The 21,188-nt window shown below is 47.8% G+C and overlaps 1 protein-coding gene across 1 annotated transcript in view; it reads right to left on the bottom strand.

Annotated features, from left to right (window-relative positions):
* mts (protein phosphatase 2 catalytic subunit mts) overlaps positions 1 to 21,188 on the bottom strand; it is a 47,111-nt gene that overhangs the window by 5,264 nt on the left and 20,659 nt on the right. Inside the window, exon 5 of the mRNA XM_037413453.2 lies at positions 26 to 144. Within this exon, the coding sequence (XP_037269350.1) occupies positions 26 to 144 (119 nt within the window). The remainder of the gene's footprint in view (positions 1 to 25; positions 145 to 21,188) is intronic.

Genomic DNA, 21,188 nt, shown 5'->3' on the forward strand with positions numbered 1-21,188 from the left:
AAACAAACAAGCAATTTTCTCTTACAACGAGTACTTGAGTTGATCATCCAGCTCCATGATGGCTGCCTGATTGCCACAACGGTAGCAATAGTTGGGTGCACTAAAGATGGTCACTACATTCCGATCGTGGCACCAGTTGTAACCCTGCATGAAGATTTCATATAAAACTTAAGTGAGGAAGTTCACAGCATGAGAAACCCCAGCAGGCTGTCAAAATATTCAGTTTTCAAACAGACTGAAAAAATAAATAAAATATTTTTACATAGGTTCTACTGTCAATTGTCAGTATTTAAGCAATACAGCTTTGGGTTTACTAAAAGGGGGTGCAACGCTGCATAAGTAATTAGTTTGAGGCCTTCTACTGGAATTGCCATACAGGGGCATAGCCAGAAATGTTTTTCAGGGGGTTTCACACTGACCCGCGGGGGGGGGGGGGGGGGCACAGACATCAGCTTTCCTCTGTGACGTGACTATCGGCGGTAGTTTGAGCAGAATGTGTAGATGTATATCAAAGCCATGAGACTTGCCACACCCCTACCCCTCCCAATGCTGATTGATTGATTGATTGATATGTGGGATTTAAAGTCCCGAAACCACCATATGATTGAGAGACGTCGTAGTGGAGGGCTCCGGAAATTTCGACCAACTGGGGTTCTTCAACGTGCACCCAAATCTGAGCACACGGGCCTACAACATTTCCGCCTCCATCGGAAATGCAGCCGCCGCAGCCTGGATTCGATCCTGCGACCTGCGGGTCAGCAACCGAGTACCATAGCCACTAGACCACTGCGGCGGGACAACCCCCCCTTATAAGTATATGCTTGTGAAGAATAAGTACAAAGTAGTAAAAGTAATGTAACAGCAGTAAAATATAGTAAACGACAGGTACAGTGGTCCTCTAGAGCAACGTCCTCTCGTCGCACCAATGAATGGACTAGTCTGAAAACGCATCATTGCGATGACCCGCCCGATCAGAGAAGACATCGTTAATTGTTAATCTCTGTTAAGCGTAGATGGCATAGTCCTCGTCAGGGTGAACTGTGTTTCACAAGTCAAGGACAGCTCTGCTTACAAGGAAGAATGAGAGTGACTGCGTGCCTATGGGAATGATTTTTATGTTCAGCTCCATATGTCAAGCAGCCCTGATGCAGTAATAGCTTTTAGTCAACATTTTTTAGTTTACTGCACGCATCCACTCATGCTTGCGATAAGCAATAAGTATTTTTTTTTTTTGTAAATATTGCTGCACGATGGCAACACGATCTCGCACGCGTAATTTTTCAGGCAGACTTTCTTGCAACCATGGTTGACATTACAGTTGCATTGTGACTTTCAATAGCAATAAAGTACTCCAATTGTAAAGGTTTTATCATGCAATCTGCAAATTCAAGGTAATCATTGTTGAGAAATGTTCACTTAGTCCCAATCGAAAAATGCACCTGGCACCAGGTTATACCTACTCGCATATTGTCACGGGGGTGAGAGAATGAATGAAATAGATATATTTACAAAATATACAGGGAGGGTCAGAGGCAGCTGCAGTCAAGATGGCGGAACAACAGCAACAATAACACGAGCGCGATCGCATTGTCTTCATCATCTACCTGATGCTCTTTCCTTGCCGATGTTGTGTAACACATAATCCCCTGCTGCCGCTGGTAGCGCTGTCTCGGCGCCTTAAGGAGAGTAGGATCATATGCGGAGATGTATGGTTTCAGACAGGACACATGGAAGACGTCAGTGGCGGGTGTGGACGATGGACTGACTGTCCAACGGAGCGATCTCATATGTGACCTCAGTAAGCCGGCGTAAAACCTTGCAAGGGCCCGAGTAGTGAGATAGGAGCTTCGAAGTGAGGCCAACGTGGCGGCATCCAGAGGAGGACCAGTGAACCTGGAGAGTAGGAAACTACTTTGTGATGGCTATCGTAGCGGGCCTTCTGCTGCGAGCTAAGAAGACGTTCTCGTGCAATTTGGCGGGCCACTTGAGCCCGAGCAGTGACATCCCGGGCGCACTCTGTAACCGTTTGTAGTTGATGGGAGAAGAGTCTCGAAGGGTAACGTGTATGGCAGCCGAACAATAAATAGAAGGGGGAGAAGCCAGCGGTGTAGTGACGTGACAAATTGTATGCGAATGTCACATAAGGCAAAGTACTATCCCAATCAAGGTGATCTTTGGAAACATACATGGAGAGCATTGTTGTCAAGGTTCGATTTAGGTGCTCGGTAAGATCATTTGTTTGCGGGTGGTAGGCCGTAGTGAGCTTGTGACCCGTTGAACACGAGCGAAGGATGTAACTTAATATTTTTGAAAGAAATAAGCAACCACAGTCCGTCAGCAGCTGTCGAGGAGTGCCATGGTGAAGAATTACGTCATGAAGCAAGAAGTCCGCAACTTCAGTGGCACAGCTTGTTGATAGCACTTATGTGATAGCGTATCTTGTGGCGTAGTCAGTGGCTACGGCTATCCACTTGTTTCCAGTGAGAAAAGTAGGAAATAGTCCAACGAGATCGAGACCGACGTGATAGAAGGGGACGGTGGGTATGTCCGTTGGTTGGAGCGGACCAGCTGGTGGCAAGGTGGAATGTTTGGAGTGCTGGCAGGACTCACAAGCAGGAACGTATCGGCGCACAGAACAGTAATGGCCTGGCCAGAAGAATCTACACCGCACGCGATCGTACATGCGCATGACCCCGAGATTTCCAGCAGTTGGGGCGTCGTGAAGCAGTTTAAGAACAGCAAAACGGAGTGTCGCAGGAACTACGAGTAGTAGCTCTAGTCCCTCGGCGCTGGTGTTGCGTCGGTAAAGAATGCCATCGCGTAGAACGAACAAGTGTAGCGACGAGTCTACGTGGGGCAAACGTAGACTCTGCATGATAGACCGCGAGTGGACATCGCTGAGCTGTTCCTTGCGTATGTCAGTGAAAGCAAACATGGAAAAGACACAAGGGTCAGAATCATGTGCTGAAAGGTCGAGTGGGTCCACGGGGTGACGGGATAGACAGTCGGCATCCTGGTGCATTAGGCCAGATTTGTAACGCCACGTCAAAGTTGTATTCTTGGAGTTTCAAGGCCCAACGGCCAAGTCGTCCAGTTGGAACTTTAAGGGACAACAGCCAGCACAAGGCATGGTGATCCGTAAATACCGAAAATGTGTGGCCAAACAAGTATGGTCGAAATTTTCCAACTGTCCAAACTAGTGCGAGGCACTCATGCTCTGTGATGGAAAACTTGCTCTCCGAAGGAGAAAGGAGGTGACTGGCATAAGCGATGACGCGATCCTGTCCTCGTTGCTGCTGGGCGAGAACAGCACAGATTCCATGTCCGCTGGCATCAGTACGAACTTCAGTATGGGCCGACGGGTCAAAATGGGCCAAGACGGGTGGGGAAGTAAGGCTGTAAGAGTGCTGAGGGCAGTTGTTTGGTCAGTACCCCAATGAAAAGGCATGTCCTTCTTCAGTAGTTCCGTAATATAAATAGCGTGTTTGGTGCCTATATACGCTAGAAAACTTCAATACGCGCAAAAACACGTAATGTTCTAGGTTTTTTCTTTCGTAGCTTTCGCCGCTCTGCTCCCTGAAACGATACCATTGCGGCGGTGTCTTCTACTGTTTGCAAGCGTACAGCCGTCATTTCTTTTTACGTCAACAGATTCAGAACCGTATAGAATATTTCACAGTACAGTGTTGATATGCCATGCGCTACGCTATGTATGCATTATTGTAACTATAGCATGTGCATTCATGTTTGCAGCACTTACGGCAGCGCAAACAAGAGCAGCCATGTACCACACAAAATCTCGAGTGATCGGTTAACTAGTGATGAAGAAATGAACTCCCGTCTTGTTCAGAGCATAGTACACCAAAATAAATTTCTCATGACACGTGAACTCAGGCGAGAGCTGCCAGCGCAAGCAACACGAGTTTACTTACGCAGTACTGTGCACCATCCATGCTTGGTGGTTGTCCGTTTAGAGAATTCTGATGCTAGTCGCTGGAATTTTGCTGCTGGCATCAACTTCTTTGCATTCTATCACGTTTGTAGTGTGTGATCACAACGCAGCAGAAACTACCAGACTTCCATAAGGGTGCAATCACAAACGCGAGACGTTTCGTGTGCAGAGTAAGATAAGAAGCGAGCACGACCCTACCGGCACCTGAAGGGAAGCGGAGTAAATGTATACCCACGAATCTTTCCGCCAGGGGAGAAACGAGAGCTAGTGTTTAAAGTGGAACTTTACCAGTCGACATGTATCGTTGGTAAAGTTCTCGTTCCTCGCATTTAACGTCACTGCCCGAACCTTGCTGAGAGTGTTGCTTCCCAGCAATGCGAAGTCACCCCCTTGAAATACGCTACCTACATGTATTGCTGGGTAGTTCGCATTCTGCGTCAATCAGCACCCCGCGATGAGACTCGATAGTCGTGCCGAAACGCCGTAAGGCAACGCTTTATGTATACTTCCCGAAAGGCGACGCTGCTCCCAGTGCACACTCGAAAACTGGTGAAAAAGCTACAGCAGCCGAAGAATTAGTTCCCAGCTGTAGTTCTGCACTGCCTGAATATGACTCGTATGTTGTAACAACTCCCGAAAACTGATCGGAGCATGATGCATGCACGGCAACCACGATTTCTGACGACATTGCTCTTTACGTGTTTAACGGGCCAAGACGCCAGGAGTTGCAGCACGAAGAGACTAGACGACGTTTGCTAATGACGACATGGAAACCAGGCTCTCACTACAGCTTTCCCTCAGTTAGCAAGCGCAAACTGAGTTTACAACCTAACTGGCACGAAATATTTTCCTGGCTGCTGGAGTATTCCAAATATGAGGAGGAAGCAAGACATGTATGCTTTTTGGAAAAGAAAGTTCTTGATGCAAACTTGGTCCCCTCTCCATTCACACATTGGACGAACGTGCTAGCAAATTTCAGAAGCCACAACGAGTGTGACTACCACAAGACCGCTGCTCTATACGCGACAAATTTTCTAGAGCCACTCTAAGGAGAGTCACTCGCTAAAAAGATGGAGTTACTAGTGCATGCACAAAATTAGTTAAAAAGAAAAAAAAACTGATCTCTATCTTAGACACTGTGACCTTCAGTGGGCGACAAGGTGATTATGAGAGACAATTATGAGAACCACAACATGATAATGAGAGACGCCGTAGTGTGGTGCTCTGGAATTTTTATCAATTTTGGTCTTTAACGTGCACCTAAATCAAAGTGCATTTTCGCCTACATCTAAAATACGACAGGGATCCGATTCCGCGACCTGCGGGTCAGCGACGGAGCACCATAACCACTGGACCATCATGGCGGCTAGTAAAAGAGACAGTTTTTGTAAAATCACCATATGTGCTACTTTTCGTCCAGCTGTAAGGGCGTAAGTCACACTGATTGAGATATATTGCTGAAAATCCTTTTCACACCGTGGCAGAGTCATTCCGTTCTCTCCCGTTGCCTACCCCATGCTTGAAAACTCGACTTGCTGCTCAAGCTGAAGAAAAAAAGAGAAGAAAGACGGGAAAGAGCGCAGTCCTGAAAACTCGAGTATGAACCATCTAGTGAGCAAAGAAGTATTACCCCATGCTTTTTGGTAGCACCTTTCACTTGCAGACGTGGTTCGCGGATGCGAAGGATGTGAACGGCAATGCAACAACCCAAGTTGGCATGTAACGATTCTCATAAATTTTGGGTAAAATATGTGGCTTATAATATGACATGTAATATGCAGGATAATCTTCGTATAAATTGAAAAAGATAATCAACAATATTCCGCCCTGTCGTGAGTCTGTTTGCTACGTTAAACATTCCTTGCACAGAGTTTATTTCATTTCTTCAAAAAATTATGGTTACTATGTATATTGTTCTCAGTTTTACATGATAACATGTCCACTCATGTTTCTTCATTCCGTGCATTTCTTGTTGTGCGTTATGTCCCTATATTTAGAAATCGCTCAGTGTGCCCTTTCAGTCTTGTCAATGTAAAGGGACGAACAGATGGAACGAATCAATATATCTTTATTTTTTTCAGCTTTATGTTCCTAATTCTTGTGCTGTTTGCCACGCTGCTGAGCAATAAAACTTGCGCTCACTACAACTGGCCACACCACATTTCTAATTATGCTGCTTTAGGTTTATGACCATCATCTTTTTATTTATCAGCCTAAGTTACATGATGAGTATTTTAATGGGTATTCATAAGATTGTGATTAGCCTGCACGTTTGCCTGTGTTGCACCTTCTCACTAGGCAACCCTTCGGAGTGCTCTTAGCAGTTGAGGCACAGTATCAATATACTGTATTGTACACTCGCATACAAGCGAAGTTCACTGAATGAGCCGAATATTCTGTCCCGTGTGTGTGTGTGCACGTGTGGGTGTGTGTTTAGATGACTGCAAAACGTGCGAAGGTTAAATAAAATTGTTAATCTCTGGTTTGAGTATATCTCAGCACACGTTCGAAGAGTCACAATGTAATATGCTTGAACGTGGCCTATCAGACCTTGTAACTGTGTCTGGCTTTTACCATTAAGAGGAACCTCTCCCTATTTAAAATTATCGTATTGATCGACTTCAACGAGATCTGTTCCGGCGAGTATGAACACTGCAACAGCATTATTTCCGTCGCCGAACCAATCAATCAATCTGTCTGTCCACTTCTGTTTGGGTGCTCTCGTGGTAACCCTCTTAACTTGGTATGAACCAAAATTACCATGGGAGGGTAACATGCTTTGACGAATATGACGCGCTGGTCAAGACATGAATAATGTCACAATCCCATCGCGTCTGTCGTCAAACACTTCCCGCCAGACAGTGGTACATACCCACAAGCGAGTATGTGCCGCTTGTATGCGGGTATGTGCTACAGGTGATTGACACATAGTATCTACCCAGGAACGACGAGAACACACATGGGCAATTTTAACGCGCGAGCGTTAAGAAATACTTTACATCGGTAGTGCTGACCCGACAAATGCAAAGAATAAATGTCAGGGTCCCAGCCGAAATCGAACCCAAGCATTCTGCATGGCAATGAAGCAATTGACCACAGAGCTACGCCAGGTCTCGGAACTACTTTTCAAATAGACGCTAATCTTCGTGAAACGTCAATAATGGTTGCAGTGCTGCGTACCCAATTTTATAAACATTACATGTGTACTCCTTTGATACAGCCGTCACATCGGGTTAATGTCAATTGTGGTTAGTTGCCATGTGCTGAAGTTGATTTATGTAGCAGTGTCCAGGGCCAGCTTCCTCACGAGCATCAGCGCTTCGTATCAGCCTCTGGTGTACGCATGTTCTCTTTGGCATCATTGTGCAAGTGCAAACGACTGGTTATATGAACATCTGCAACTCTTCAACATATGTATGTGCATGCAACACGTGTGCATACAGTTAGCGTCATTTTATGACGTGTCGCTCAATAAAAAAATTGCAACACAGTACCTTCCCTCCGCATGCTTCGCTTAACATCGATCCCCAGATATGTGGGACCTGCTGAATTTCTTGCGATAGCAGCACTGCTTAGTTTCTAAATCATGTCATCATGGCGGCAGGGGGGGGGGGGGGGGTTTGAACCCCCCTTCCTTGGCTACGCTACTGTTGCCATATCCTGATTAACATTTAGAAAGCCTGAAAGTACTACTAAAGTGCACAGCACACAATCACCAACACCTCCATAGGTTTGTGCAGTAGTGCTTTTAAGTAGTCACCACAACTGAGGTACAATTTTAGACAATCTCAACTAGCAAATCGATACCCCTGTCAAATGGACAGCTGCGAACTCCATCGCATCTCCCTTTTCATTATCCCAAGGAAGATGTGTTGCGTGTCACACAGTCTCCTAGGAAACTTAAACGAAGCATTTCACGAAGGAAGTTTGACAATATCTGTTTGCAACTGAATGAGTACTCACATCCCAAGTAATCTGTAGCAACGAGGGGGCAATGCACACACGAAACAGCTGCAATCAAGGCTCATGAATTTCATTATTAAAATTAATACAGCAATTATTGAAAAGTCTTTAAAAATTGGTAAAAACCGCGGTGCTTCTAGGGCACGAAAAACCTGCCAGTGAAGTGCGTTGCCAACAGCCCTTCTAGATGATGAGGGCCATTTTCACTGACTGGATCATTGCGTTCGACGACATGAAAAAGCAAGACCGCAGTGTTTGCTTGCTACTAGATACCGTATTTACTCGCATAATGAACCCACTCACATAATGAACCCACCCCCAACTTGGTCGTCAGAAAAAGAAAGAAAAATTTTAAATGTATCTTTTTATTTTATTTCATTACAAAAACCAGTGCCGTTGACGATCAAAACAACGTTAAATCAAGCCATTATATCACAAAATAATGATGCAATAAAAGTCAAAACATATTTTAACAACCATGCCAAACAGTTGCGAGCAGGATGAGCTCGGACGACGTCAATCAAAATTTAAAAGTCGTACCTTTTGCGGCAGAGCGCTATCTGCTGAATGCAGGAGAAACCTCTTTGCATATAACACCAAGCAAAGTGCATGGCCTCTGCGACAGCGGGCGTGCGGCGTAGAAACACGGCACCATAAAGTGTGCGCCATGCACCCGCCATCTCGGAGGCGATGCAACGCACAATCGCGTCAATGGCATGATGTGCGCCGTTTGTTTGTGCGCCGCCATCCGACGGTGCATTTTTGTTGTCGGGTTCGTTGTAGTGAACTTAGTTGGACACCTGCTACGCAGGGCGCGTTCGACTGGAATGCTATTTACACGGCTAGTTTTTCACTTAAAGTTGGTCGAGCATGCGCTGTAGCACGGTAACCGACTGCCTGGACGACACGATCCATGCGCGTTGGTTACAATGGTAAACAAAAACAGCTTCGGGCGAGGAAAACGAATTGCTGCGGATTTCGCAGACCAAGACGAGAAAAACTGCCATGTGAAATTTTCGATGTCATAACTCCCGTGACTTTTTCCTCCCGCGTAATGATCCCTCCTCCAAACTGACATCAACTTTTCTGAAAAAAAAAAAAAGGAAAAGAAAAGGTGGGTTCATTACACGAGTAAATATTGCCACCAGCACGTAGTGGGTCGACAGCAAGAGCGGCTCTAAATGTGGAGGAAAAAAGAATATCGCGTGCTTATTTTCTGCTCGAGAGCCAGCCACGACTGACGCATCTCCCTAGAGCTAGCTACTCGGTGGTTTAATCGCCCAGTACTTGTGACTCATCGTGACAAACTGGTGGAGTTGCTGGGTAGTCTCACGGATGCTGCAGACCCCCCCAGGGAGCCGTGATACGAGTCCAGTGCCAGTCAATACTCCCGTGCATCGGACCAGCCGCCGAATCAGGGGATTGCCTCCGGAAGTCGACGATGCTGCTCCCACCACGTCGACAAATATGACCAGCGCTTCGGTGAAAACCTCATCAACCGGCACGGGAAGCACGACGTCGAACCGCTATACGTTGGAAAGCCCACGGGCACCTGCGAGGTTTCATGTCACAGAGTGCGAGGACGTTGAGGACTGGTTGGCGGACTTCGAGCGCGTAGCCACCTTAAATCAGTGGGATGAAAGGGCGAAGCTGGGTCGTGTCTATTTCTATCTCAAAGGCGGGGCACGTACATGGTATCAAAATCGAGAGGAGCAGCTGACAACGTGGCCCGAATTCACTTGTAGACTTCTGCAGACCTATGCCAGTGCTGATCACCAAGAATGAGCTGAACGAGCTATTTTGGCCCGCGTCCAGTTGCCAAATAAAACTGTGACCACGTACGTCAAAGACATGACGCGCCTCTTCCGACGGGCCGATTCAAGAATGACGGAGGACAAGAAGTTGCGTCATTTGATGCGCGGTGTCAAGGACCATTTTTTTGTCGGCCTCGCGCGAAGCACTCCGAAGACGGTCGCGGAGTTCTTGTACGAGGCCGTGACAATGGAAAAAAATGCTGCAACAGCGATCCAACCAATACGACAGGCAAGTCAGTGGCATGTCCACTGCAGACATTTTCACCACCACTAGAACAAGCAACAACTGTTTACGTGAACTCATCCGTAATATAGTACGTGAACAGTTGCAACAGGCTGGTGTAACACCTCCTCCTACGGTTAGCTCTATCGCAACTGTGATCAAGGATGAGCTGCACCAGGCCCTCCGGGACACCTTGCCTCCTGATACAGCTGCGCCAGCTCCTGCTGAATACCGCTGTGAGACAACCTACGCGGAAGCCTTGAAACGCCCTGCTGCATTGCCGCCATTATTCGTTCATCCTGTTCCTGCTGTTTCACTTGAGTCAGCGCAGCACATACTGTACTATGAAGGCACGTACACGCCACCGCCCTTGCTTTTTGTCCCTGGCGCTTCTGTCGCACATCGTTCGGTGCAACTAGTTCAGTACATCGATGATCGGCGCACGTCTCCTCGGAAGTCTGATGTTTAGCGCACACCTGATCGCCGGCCTCTGTGCTTTCACTGCGGAGAAACTGATCACTTGTACCGCCAGTGCCCATATCGCTGTCTTGGGCTTCGCGGCTTCTCTGCGTACTCACCGCCACCCCGTTACAGCCAGAGACCATGGGAAATCGAGAAGTACCTCTCCCAGCAGCATGCACCATTGTCTGCCGGGCGCCAGTCGCGCTCGCCATCACCGAGGCAATTTTCATCAATGCCCCAGCGGTATTCTACCACACGGTCTCCCAGCCCCCGCCGGGAAAACTAGCCGAAGCGACCTCTGGAGGCGGGGTCGCTGAACGTCGAAGCGCTGAAGACATCCTATTGACGCAGAACCGTACAAAAACCGGTCCGACATCACCTACTGCTACAAAGGATAGCAGACTTTCACTCGACATAGCAGTGACAATTGATGGTTGTACAGTTAATGCGTTAGTGGACACCGGTGCAGACTATTCCATACTGAGCGGGAAACTGACAATGGAGCTGAAGAAAGTCGTCATGCCGTGGCATAACTTGCAGATTCGGACAGCTGGTGGCCACGTCGTTACTCCACTGAACGCCTGCACAACTAGAGTACAGATTCCAGGGTATACATTCGTAGCAAGCTGCCTTGTTCTAAGCGAATGCTCCCGTGACGTCATTCTGGGAGTTGACTTTCTACAGGAAAATGGAGCAATCATTGATCTGCAAGAGCGCCGCGTCACGTTCTCAGCCCAGCGAGCAATCAACGTGCAGGATGACGGAAGGCGTGTCGACGTACTCCGTATTTCTGAATAGAGCGTGACGCTTCCTCCACGAGCAAGTGTTCTAGTCGACGTAACATGCTGTGGTGTGGGCGATGGCGATGTGGTGGCCGAGACAAATTTAGAACATCTCCTGCAGCAAGGCATCCAAGTACCTAGAAGTGTAATACACCTTCGTGATGGCCAATCTGAATTGCTCGTAACCAACTTTAGCAACGAGCATCGACATCTTTTCCGTGGCACTTCGATAGCGTTTGCCCACGAAGTAGCAAACGTCACCAACTGTCTCACGTCAGAACTAGTGGATACCGCAGACACGTCAATGAGTAATATTAACATCAATTCTGATCTGTCCACTGATAACCAGACTGCGCGACGAGCGCTCTTGTTCGAGTTCAGGTCTTGCTTCGCAAGTTGCTCAAAGATCTGCCAGACGTCCACCACTCAACAGAGGATCATCACGTACGAGGACGCACGCCCGATACACCAGAACCCCTACCGCATGTCGGCTAAAGAACGTGAAGCGATACGTACGCAAGTCAGCGAGATGCTTGACGATGGCGTTACTGAACCAACTAGCAGCCCGTTGTCATCTCCAGTCGTACTTGTCGAAAAGAAGGACGGGTCGCTACGCTTCTGCGTTGACTACCAAAAGCTTAACAACGTGACCAAAAAGGATGTATCGACGATTCGCTGGATAGACTTCGTCGTGCCCATTATTTCACTTCCCTCGATCTCAAAAGCAGGTACTGGCAAATCGAGGTAGATCAGTGAGACCGTGAGAAAACAGCCTTCGTGACTACAGACGGCCTATGCCAATTTCGAGTACTCCCTTTTGGCTTGTGTTCAGCGCCGGCAACTTTCCAGAGAATGATGGACACTGTCCTCACAGAGTTCAAGTGGCAGACTTGTCTTGTCTATCTTGATGATGTGGTGGTCTTCTCTGCCACGTTCGAGCAGCACCTTCACCGCCTGCGCAGCGTGCTGGAGGCTATCCGATCGGCAGACCTCACACTAAAGCCACAGAAGTGCCACTTCGGCTATAAAGAACTAAAAGTTCTTGGAAATGTAGTTAGCGCCGAAGGAGTCCGGCCCGATCCGGACAAGCTTAGCTTGCCGCTGTTGCCGAATTACCAGCTATTGTCGATAAGAAAGCCGTCCGGTGCTTTCTTGGTTTGTGCGCCTACTATCGCCGGTTCATTCATAGCTTTTCACAGATAGCAGAACCTCTGACTCGTCTCACAAGGGACGACACGCCGTTTGTCTGGGAAAACGAGCAACAAGCAGCTTTTGATGAGCTGCAACAGCGCATGCAATCAGCGCCCGTTCTCACTCATTTTAACGATGATGCTGATACGGAGGTCCATACCGACGCTAGTAACATTGGGCTCGGCGCAGTGCTTGTTCAGCGTCAAGAGGACAGCGAAAGAGTGATAGCCTACGCCAGCCGCTCTCTATCCCGTGCCGAGGCGAATTATTCCACTACGGAGAAAGAGTGCTTCGCAAGCATGAAGCAAGCATGAAGATGCTGACACACTGTCACGTGCACCCCTTCATGTCGTCAGTCAGGAAGCAAAGGAAGACGAAGGCTTCCTGGGCGCCGTTAGCGCATCGGACTTGAGCCAACGGCAGTGAGATGACGCAGAGATTCGTCCAATCATTGATCATTTAGAGGGCCAGGGCGCAATCATACCACGTCATTTATCCCGCTCGTTGACGTCGTTCTGCCTGTGAGACGGTGTGCTGTACAAGAAGAACGCTCGTTTTAACAACCATACTTGCCTCCTGGTGGTTCCTCGAGACATGCAAGACGACGTCCTCTTCGCTTGCCATGACGAACCCACATCCGGTCATCTGGGCTACTCAGGACACTTGGCAGAGTGAGCGAGAGGTACTATTGGCCAGGACTTTCGGCAAGCGTCAAGAAGTACGTCAAGAGCTGTCGGGAATGTCAGCGCCGAAAGCAACCATCTGTTAAACCAGCTGGTTTGCTTCAGCCCATTGAAGCACCCTGCACGCCGTTCGACCAAGTCGGCATAGACATTTTCGGGCCATTTCCCCTGTCTGCGGACAGCAACAAATGGGTGATCGTCGCGACCGACTATTCGACAAGCTACGCTAAGACGCAGGCGATCCCACGAGCCACGGCTTCTCAGGTAGCACAATTTTTCATGCGCCACATCATGTTACGACACAAAGCTCCTTCCAGTATAATAACGGACAGAGGGACGGCATTCACGGCACAGATTAAGGACGAAATTTTCAAACTGAGCAACACCAGACACCAAAAGACAACTGCGTACCACCCACAAACCGACGGACTTACCGAGCAACTGAATAAGACCCTCGCAGACATGATCTCAATGTACATCGACGTACAGCACAAGACATGGGACCGGATCTTGCCTTACGTGACCTACGCGTATAATACTGCCGTGCAAGAGACCATGCGATTCACGCCATTTCGACTTCTCTACGGCCGTGAAGTGCAAACCATGCTGGACTCTATGCTAATGTGTCAAAACAAAGACGAGTTGGCAAGTAACGCCGAAGAATTCGCAGAGCGTGCTGAGGAAGCCCGGCAGCTCGCGCGGCTGCACATCGGCCAGCAACAGCAGGCAGACGTACGACGCTATAACACCCGTCACAGAGAAGTGTTTTACAACTCCGGAGACCAAGTTTGGGTGTCGACGCTCGTCCGCCGCCGTGGCCTTAGTGAAAAGTTACTGAGCCGGTATTTTGGCCCATATAAAGTGTTACACCGCATCAGTGACGTGAACTACGAAGTGGTCCCAGACTCAACACCGCATGCACGGAACAGGACACGACCGAGGCTGGACGTCGTTCATGTGTTGCGCATGAAACCATTTATTGCGCGTTCTTCGTAACATTTTCTTTACTGTGCAGCGTTCTTTGTGTTTTTTGTTTATTTTTGTGAACTTGCTCTCTTGTTCATTGACTTTTCCTATATTGGCACGCTCTTCAATTTCTACTTTCACTTTATCCGAATTTCCAAATTTTTTTTTTTTTTCACGTGCCTATGTCGTAGCATCGCGGTGCTGCTATGCACTTTTTTTTCCTCTTTTAGAACTTGTTTTTTTTTCTTTTCGGAAGGGGGATAATGCCACCAGCACGTAGTGGGTCGACAGCAAGAGCGGCTCTAAATGTGGAGGAAAAAAAAGATTGCGTGCTTCTTCTCTGCTCGAGAGCCAGCCACGACTGACGCATCCTCCTAGAGCTAGCTACTCGGTGGTTTAATAAATTTCCCAGTACTTGTGACTCCTCGTGACAATATGGTAATTGCTCAGCACATTGCCTGGACAGCAACGTCAAGTTGACGAACGTTGTGGTGAAGTTTTTTCCACCAAACTGTACGTCGATGATTCAGTTTTTAGATCAAGGTATCATCAACAGCTTAAAGGTGATTTTCGATATTTACCGATTTCAATAAAACTTTCAACATGTGTTTGCGTTGGTACCGTAGTGATATGTGCCACATTATACAACCATAAATCCTTTAGTTTTTTTTAAAACAAATTTTAAAATTGGGAGCAGATTCTGTAATCACACTTATAAAAGCGTGCCACCCTGTGTATATGACGTCAGGGCCTACTCTTTTTTCAAAAACCCAGCCTTTCCCAGCAGACGGATGGCAGCGCATGCTTTCTTCTACAAGGCGACGACAACACGAGCACTGTTCAGTTTTGTCAGCTCCATACAGCGTGTTAGTAGTCCTTGACGTCGGGTCTTACAATATTGAGTAACGACAAAATCGATTCAGGGCATGTCAGATGCTTCAGGTGCCGGAGGGTCGAAATCGAAACTTCTGCGCTCAGATAGTAACTGCAATCATCCCTGAACTTGTCACTGGTAAGTTGCGACGAGTGGCACAGCTTGATTCCGCATCGGACAACATCGTCAACTTGGTTTTCGCGCATCAGAAGATCGAGGCACGTGAGCCATGTTCACACCCTGGCCAGCCGTGGCGGGGTGTAGCGGTTCTCGTGACGTCATCGGCGACGGATTCGGGTGACATCATTGGATACCCTCCATGGACGACAAAGGCGCTCCCTGTTTCGGTTTCTGTTCTGACTCGCCGTTTTTTGCTTATTAAAATTATTGACGAGTGCCTGGGCAAAATGAACCACTCTAGCTTTTTCAGGACCGTCAACACTATTAGAAAACAGCATTACCTCAGTATGAATGAAAATGCACAGGAGTTCCCCTTTAAAGCACGCATACTGGCCAGCCGTGGCCGGTATTCGTCAGCGAATTCTGTTAAACACAGAGCATGGCTGCGACGCCAAAGTCGACTTTTCATGGCTGTGTAAATGTTGGCTGCCGCATAGATGTCGACACTACGTGGCACTGTTAAGAGCCGTTTTGCGAACGCAGGGTTCCGGCCTGAAGAGATGAACTTGGCCTGCACAAGTGACGACATAAAAGCTGTAACGCCACTGGACTGGGACAAGACGCAGAAACTGCCACAGCATGGGCGGCTCTCAAGGATGCCGGCACTGTACCAGAGAGCATTGCCCTGAGCGATTACGTTAATGCCGACGCGGACGTGATTATGTACGAGAAAGTGAGTGATGCTGAGACCCTCAAGAGTGCTTGCTCGGCTACTACCGCAGCCAATTCATCAAATGATAACGAAGCCGCATATGGTGTTCCGGCGGTCCAAACACCAGTGACCGCATCGCAAGTCTGGGACACCTTAGACACTCTGCGTCGTTTCCTTGGCGCCCATGACAACGATGTCACCATGCAGCTCCTCACAGAAAGTGAGCAACGCATTCTGCCACTGCTCGTGCAAAAGAGCAAACACTTGAAAATGAGTGATTTTTTTAAGTTTTGGAAATAAACTGCTCCCGTAAGTGTTGTGCATATCTTTCTTTTTATTTACCACTTTTTCCGCAATCCCAGTGAATTTGATTGTAGGAGAGTTTCACTGCAATTGCTATCTCAACAAAATGCATACAGTCGAGCAGAGACACTGTATTAGAGACACCAGTATGCCTTATACAGGGGTGGAAGTAGACTTCACTGTTTTGGAGCGCAGTAGAAAGGGAGTTTAGGAGCAGGTTTAGACCACCGAAAGGTGTGTTTCAGACCAGGTTTGTAGGGTCAAACATCATCGCCGATCAAAATTATTGCTGGTAAAAAAAATGTCTATTTTCATAAAACATTCAGTACTAGTCAGTTTACCTACCAGACTTACCACCTACAAATTTGTGTGTGTGTGAGCATGTGTGCGCGTGTGAAACAAAACATGCCCATTTTATACTCGGCCTGAAACGAAAAGAAAAATATATTCTCAGTGGTAAAAACATGAAACTACTTCTTTACGCAAATGTATCTACTGCAAGGAGTCTCACTATAGCCTCCACAGCATTGCAGCTGATGTTGGAAACAGAGTATAAATAATTGCAGTGCACTTCCCTTGGGAGAAGTTTGTTATCCCCATGCTGGTTAAGCACACCACTCAGCTCATCTGTGCTTGGTCTGGAGCGAAGTGGAGTTGAGAAATTCCCACAGCGAATCCGCGCGCACAGTACAGCAAGCTACCCGGCAGCGATGGGGTGGGCAGCATAGGCGCCGCACTGCATGCAACTAACCAGGAGATGATCAAAGTCCAAGCGACCACTCCGTGTTGCAATGAAACTGTCAGTTGTTGCTTAGTATCACATTGCCGTAGAGAAGCGCACATATGTATCGCAGAAAGCCGATAGTGTCGGTTCTGCCGCTATTTCAGTCGCTGCGTATCCTGGACAATGTAACAGTTTCGAAATGCTCCTTGGCATCGCCACTGCATGCTATGAAACGATCGTGCGAGAGTGCCAGCCCACTATCTTTCCCACACTCTGGCAAAAAGAAAGACTTTCTGGATGGTACTTTGGGCAACATCTGCTATGGTACTGTATCTGTTTACTGGGTGGTGATGGGGCATGTCAGGAAATGCACATTTGCACTTGTAAACACGCACTTCCGTTTAGTGCATGATCGTGCCACGTTCCTGGCAGGTACAAATTATCAAGGTTTCACTGTATTACTAGATAATTAAACATTACTCATGTTAGTGCTACCATTTTTGCGGGGAAACCACGACAATGACAACAATAAGACGAGCGCTAGTAAGCCCCGTGAATGAAACGAATCACAACGTGATCTAACTCCACCGAATATGGATGCGGCTGAGTCCTTGGTGTAGCCAACGCTCATTGTTTTCGGTCGACGATAATTATCAGCTAAATTTCACGGTTTACACTTTTGATGGACAATTATCATGGGAATTGCCGTTTCTGTGCAGCCTAGTGTAGCAGGTCAGCTTGGCGCAGAATGGCGCGATTGACGCAGCACTTCCACCCCTGCATTAACCAATTTTTGTCTAGTAGGGAGGCATCCACTATGCAATTCTTCGGAGAAGCGTGGTAAACATTACACACTTGCAAGAAATGTGCATTTCGTTGATGCTGTGGCTGACGAAGAAGAATTATGCTTGATGCCTTTGTAATGCTTCGGAGCATTCGATGACTCATTCGTTACGCACTTTGCATAGCTCGACGCCTGGTTCTTCCCTTGCTGTTCTAAAATACTTTGTTACACACATTCATGTGGTTCCTTCCCAGATATAAAGCCCGCCTAGATAACTTTGCAACAAAGTTTCAAGCACTGGCGTAGCTCAGTGTGGAATACTGGGCTGGCACACAGGGGGGCCCAGGTTCAGTCGGAATGTGTCGTCAATGTTTTATATTTATATTTTTTTTATTCCCCACGATAGTGATTACAGACACCGATGGTGGTGGACAGCTACGGCCCCAAAAGGCGCCGTTGTAGTGATCTCGCATAGCTTTCGCTGTAAGCGGCATTTCAAGGACCATATAACCTGTTTCAGCAGCCAAGCTGTACAGTCAAACCTCGTTAGTGCGTACCAGCTTTAAGCATACTAACGGTTAAAACGTAGTTGCGACGAATCCCCGACAGAGTCTCATTTGCAGACCGCTTAAGCCGTGGTGTTTGGCGTATGCCTTCCGGTTAGTGTGTACTATCTGCGTACCGCGATAACATTTTGCACGCCAAAATTTTACTGCTCCGCTGAACTTGCAGACGCCACCATGTGCCGTGAAAAATTTTCCGTCATGTTGATAAGTGCGGAGATCAGCCAATAGGTTATTATGAGTTACGCGCGATTGCGGCGATGACGCTGCAAGTAGCCATCGGGGAAAAAAACGAAGGCGAGATGGCAATCACCTACAAACGTGCCGGTATGACATATTGCCGGCGAAAAGCCTTGTCACAGTAAACATCCGCGGTTATCTCCTCAAGCCATGTCTCAGGCATGCGTGTGGCGTAGCGTCACTTTAGGCCTGCTGCACACTTTTAGTGGACGACTAATGATGATATGTGGGGTTTAACGTCCCAAAACCACCATATGATTATGAGAGACGCCGTAGTGGAGGGCTCCGGAAATTTAGACCACCTGGGGTTCTTTAACGTGCACCCAAATCTGAGCACACGGGCCTACAACATTTCCGCCTCCAGTTAGTGGGCGATTACCTGAACACACAAACACAGGCACCCACCGTACAGTGGGCATAGCGCTGTTGTTACCATGTTACACACTTTTATTTAGTGACAGCCGAAATGTGCATCCGTGCACTGCCAGGACTGTTAGAGCATCGCGGAGAACACATTGCTTGCAGAAAGCTCTTCGGCGTCGCGTTAACCCAGCAGGCTACTCTCCAAATCTGTACAGCAAGCGAATCGGCAGTCACGATGTGCGCAGAGTGAGCGAAGCGCCACACGCAACTAGCCATGCAGTAAGTGATTCGATTCTCTGTGACTGTAGAGTGTTCTAAAGAAGAAAACTGCGTCAGTTTTCGCTTAAAAGCAGACCGTGGAACAACTGTATCACGGACAGCCAATTGCGTCCGTTCTGTCCACGCAGGAAGGAAAGTTGTTTCTTTCCTCCGTGGTTCTGTCGCTGTACCACGCTGTATATCCCGGATCCTGCGGTGGTTCCGAAATGCTCATCGGCGTCTCGATCGCGTGCTATTGGGTGGTTCTTTGAGAGCCGGAAACTTTTCGGTACCTTGGCAAAAAGAAAGAAATGGTTTTTGCGGTGGGCACTTAGGGCAATATTTCGCACGGCACTGCGTTTCTACTTTCGTTGGTGGCGATGGTGCATGTCAGTCAGGGGATGCAAATTTGTAGCTGGTGGTTAATGCGTAGTACGTTTAGTGCGCAGTTATGCCGCCATCCCCAGCAGGTACGTATTAACAAGGTTTCACTGTACACAGTGTCACAGAGTTTCTTATCTCAATGAGAGAAAGGATGGGACAAGACAGAGAGGAAAGGCAGCGATGTTAACTACCTCTCTGCTGCTGAATGAGGCTTAAAACTGGTGTTAAGTGCCAAACCCTCCGGAGGCCTCCCCATGGGTATTGTGGCTTAGCTTGCTCCTCCCTGCCATTACTGCTTCGTCACTGCTTTTCTTTACCTATGCACACTCAACCACTCTCCATCGACACTGAGCCATCTCACTGGTGTCATTATTTTACATCTTATGCAAGAACCCTGTAGCAGCTTGGGTGTACACAGAATATCACGGTGAAGACTAACTTACTTGGAGTGTTTTCATAGTAGGTTTCGCAACTGAACAGCCTTGAAATGTGGCTTCTTGACTGCATAAAGTACAGCTGCTGAGAGGTTGCATTTACTTGCAATTATTGATGCGAAGGAAGGACCGCACCCCAGAAAAAAGCCACGTCCTTTTTGAGGAGATCGAAGTGGGGTCGAGCAATATCCACGAAATTGACGACAAAGCGGCAGAAGTATGAGCAGAGCGCCAGGAAGCTGCGGACCTCTTCTGTAAAACACGGAACAGGGAACTCACCAACAGCGCGGACTTTGTTGGGGTTGGGTTGGACTCCAGTAGCATCAACAATTAGGTCAAGTAGCTTAACTTGACGGTGTCCAAAAGTGCATTTCGACGAATTCAACTGGAGGCCAGCATGACGAAATATGTCAAGAATGGCCAACAGACGCGGGAGGTGGCTTTCAAACGTGGGCGAGAACACGATAGTCCAAATAGCAAAGGCAGGTTGACCATTTAAAACCGCGTAGGAGAGAGTCCATCATGTGTTTGAAAGCTACAGGAGAATTACACAATCTAAACGGCACAACCTTAAATTAGTAAAGGCCATCGGGTGTGATGAATGCAGTCTTCTCGTGGTTGTGGTCAGTTACTGAAATTCGCCAATATTCAGATCTAAGATTGAGACACGAAATATACTTGGCACCATGGAGGCAGTCGAGCGCATCGTTGATTTGAGGCAGGGGATATACGTCCTCTTTTGTGATTCGATTGAGAAGGCGATAGTCGACGCAAAAGCGCCAGCTGTTGTCCTTTCTCCTAACTAGCACCACAGGTGATTCCCAAGGACTAGATGAAGGCTCTATGACGTCTTTTTAGAGCATTTTCTCTACCTCCTTCTGAATAACTTGGCGCTCAGCGTGCGACACACGGTAAGGGCATTTGTGAAAGGGACTGGCGTCACCGGTGTCGATACCGCGGCTACGAAACTTTTGCGGCCCAGTGTACAGTCGTCAATGTCGAAAATATCGATGTAAGAAAGCAAAACACTACGCAAGGCTTCAACTTGGGAGGACCAAAGGTTACTGGATATCATTTTGTCTAGGAATGTTTTATTGTGCGCTGCTATGACACCTTTAGTCCCAGTGTTTGCATCAGAGGTGGAGGAAGAAATTGCACATTCTTTGACAGTTGAAAGCTCTGCTTGTGTGACGCCTTTGGGAAGAACTTGGACTGACGTTGAGAAGTTTAGGACAGGAGAAGAGTCTTGTTGTTGGCTACAACCACAACAGTAAAGGAAGGGCTATGATGCGGGAAAAAGCGAGGTCATTGAGGGGAGCTACCAAGTAGTTGCCATCAGGGACTGACAAAAAAAGGTAACACAGGGAAGTACACAGCAGCCTGAGGTGGCAGG

Source organism: Rhipicephalus microplus, unplaced genomic scaffold (genome assembly GCF_043290135.1).
Source record: "Rhipicephalus microplus isolate Deutch F79 unplaced genomic scaffold, USDA_Rmic scaffold_49, whole genome shotgun sequence".
NCBI lineage: Eukaryota > Metazoa > Arthropoda > Arachnida > Ixodida > Ixodidae > Rhipicephalus > Rhipicephalus microplus.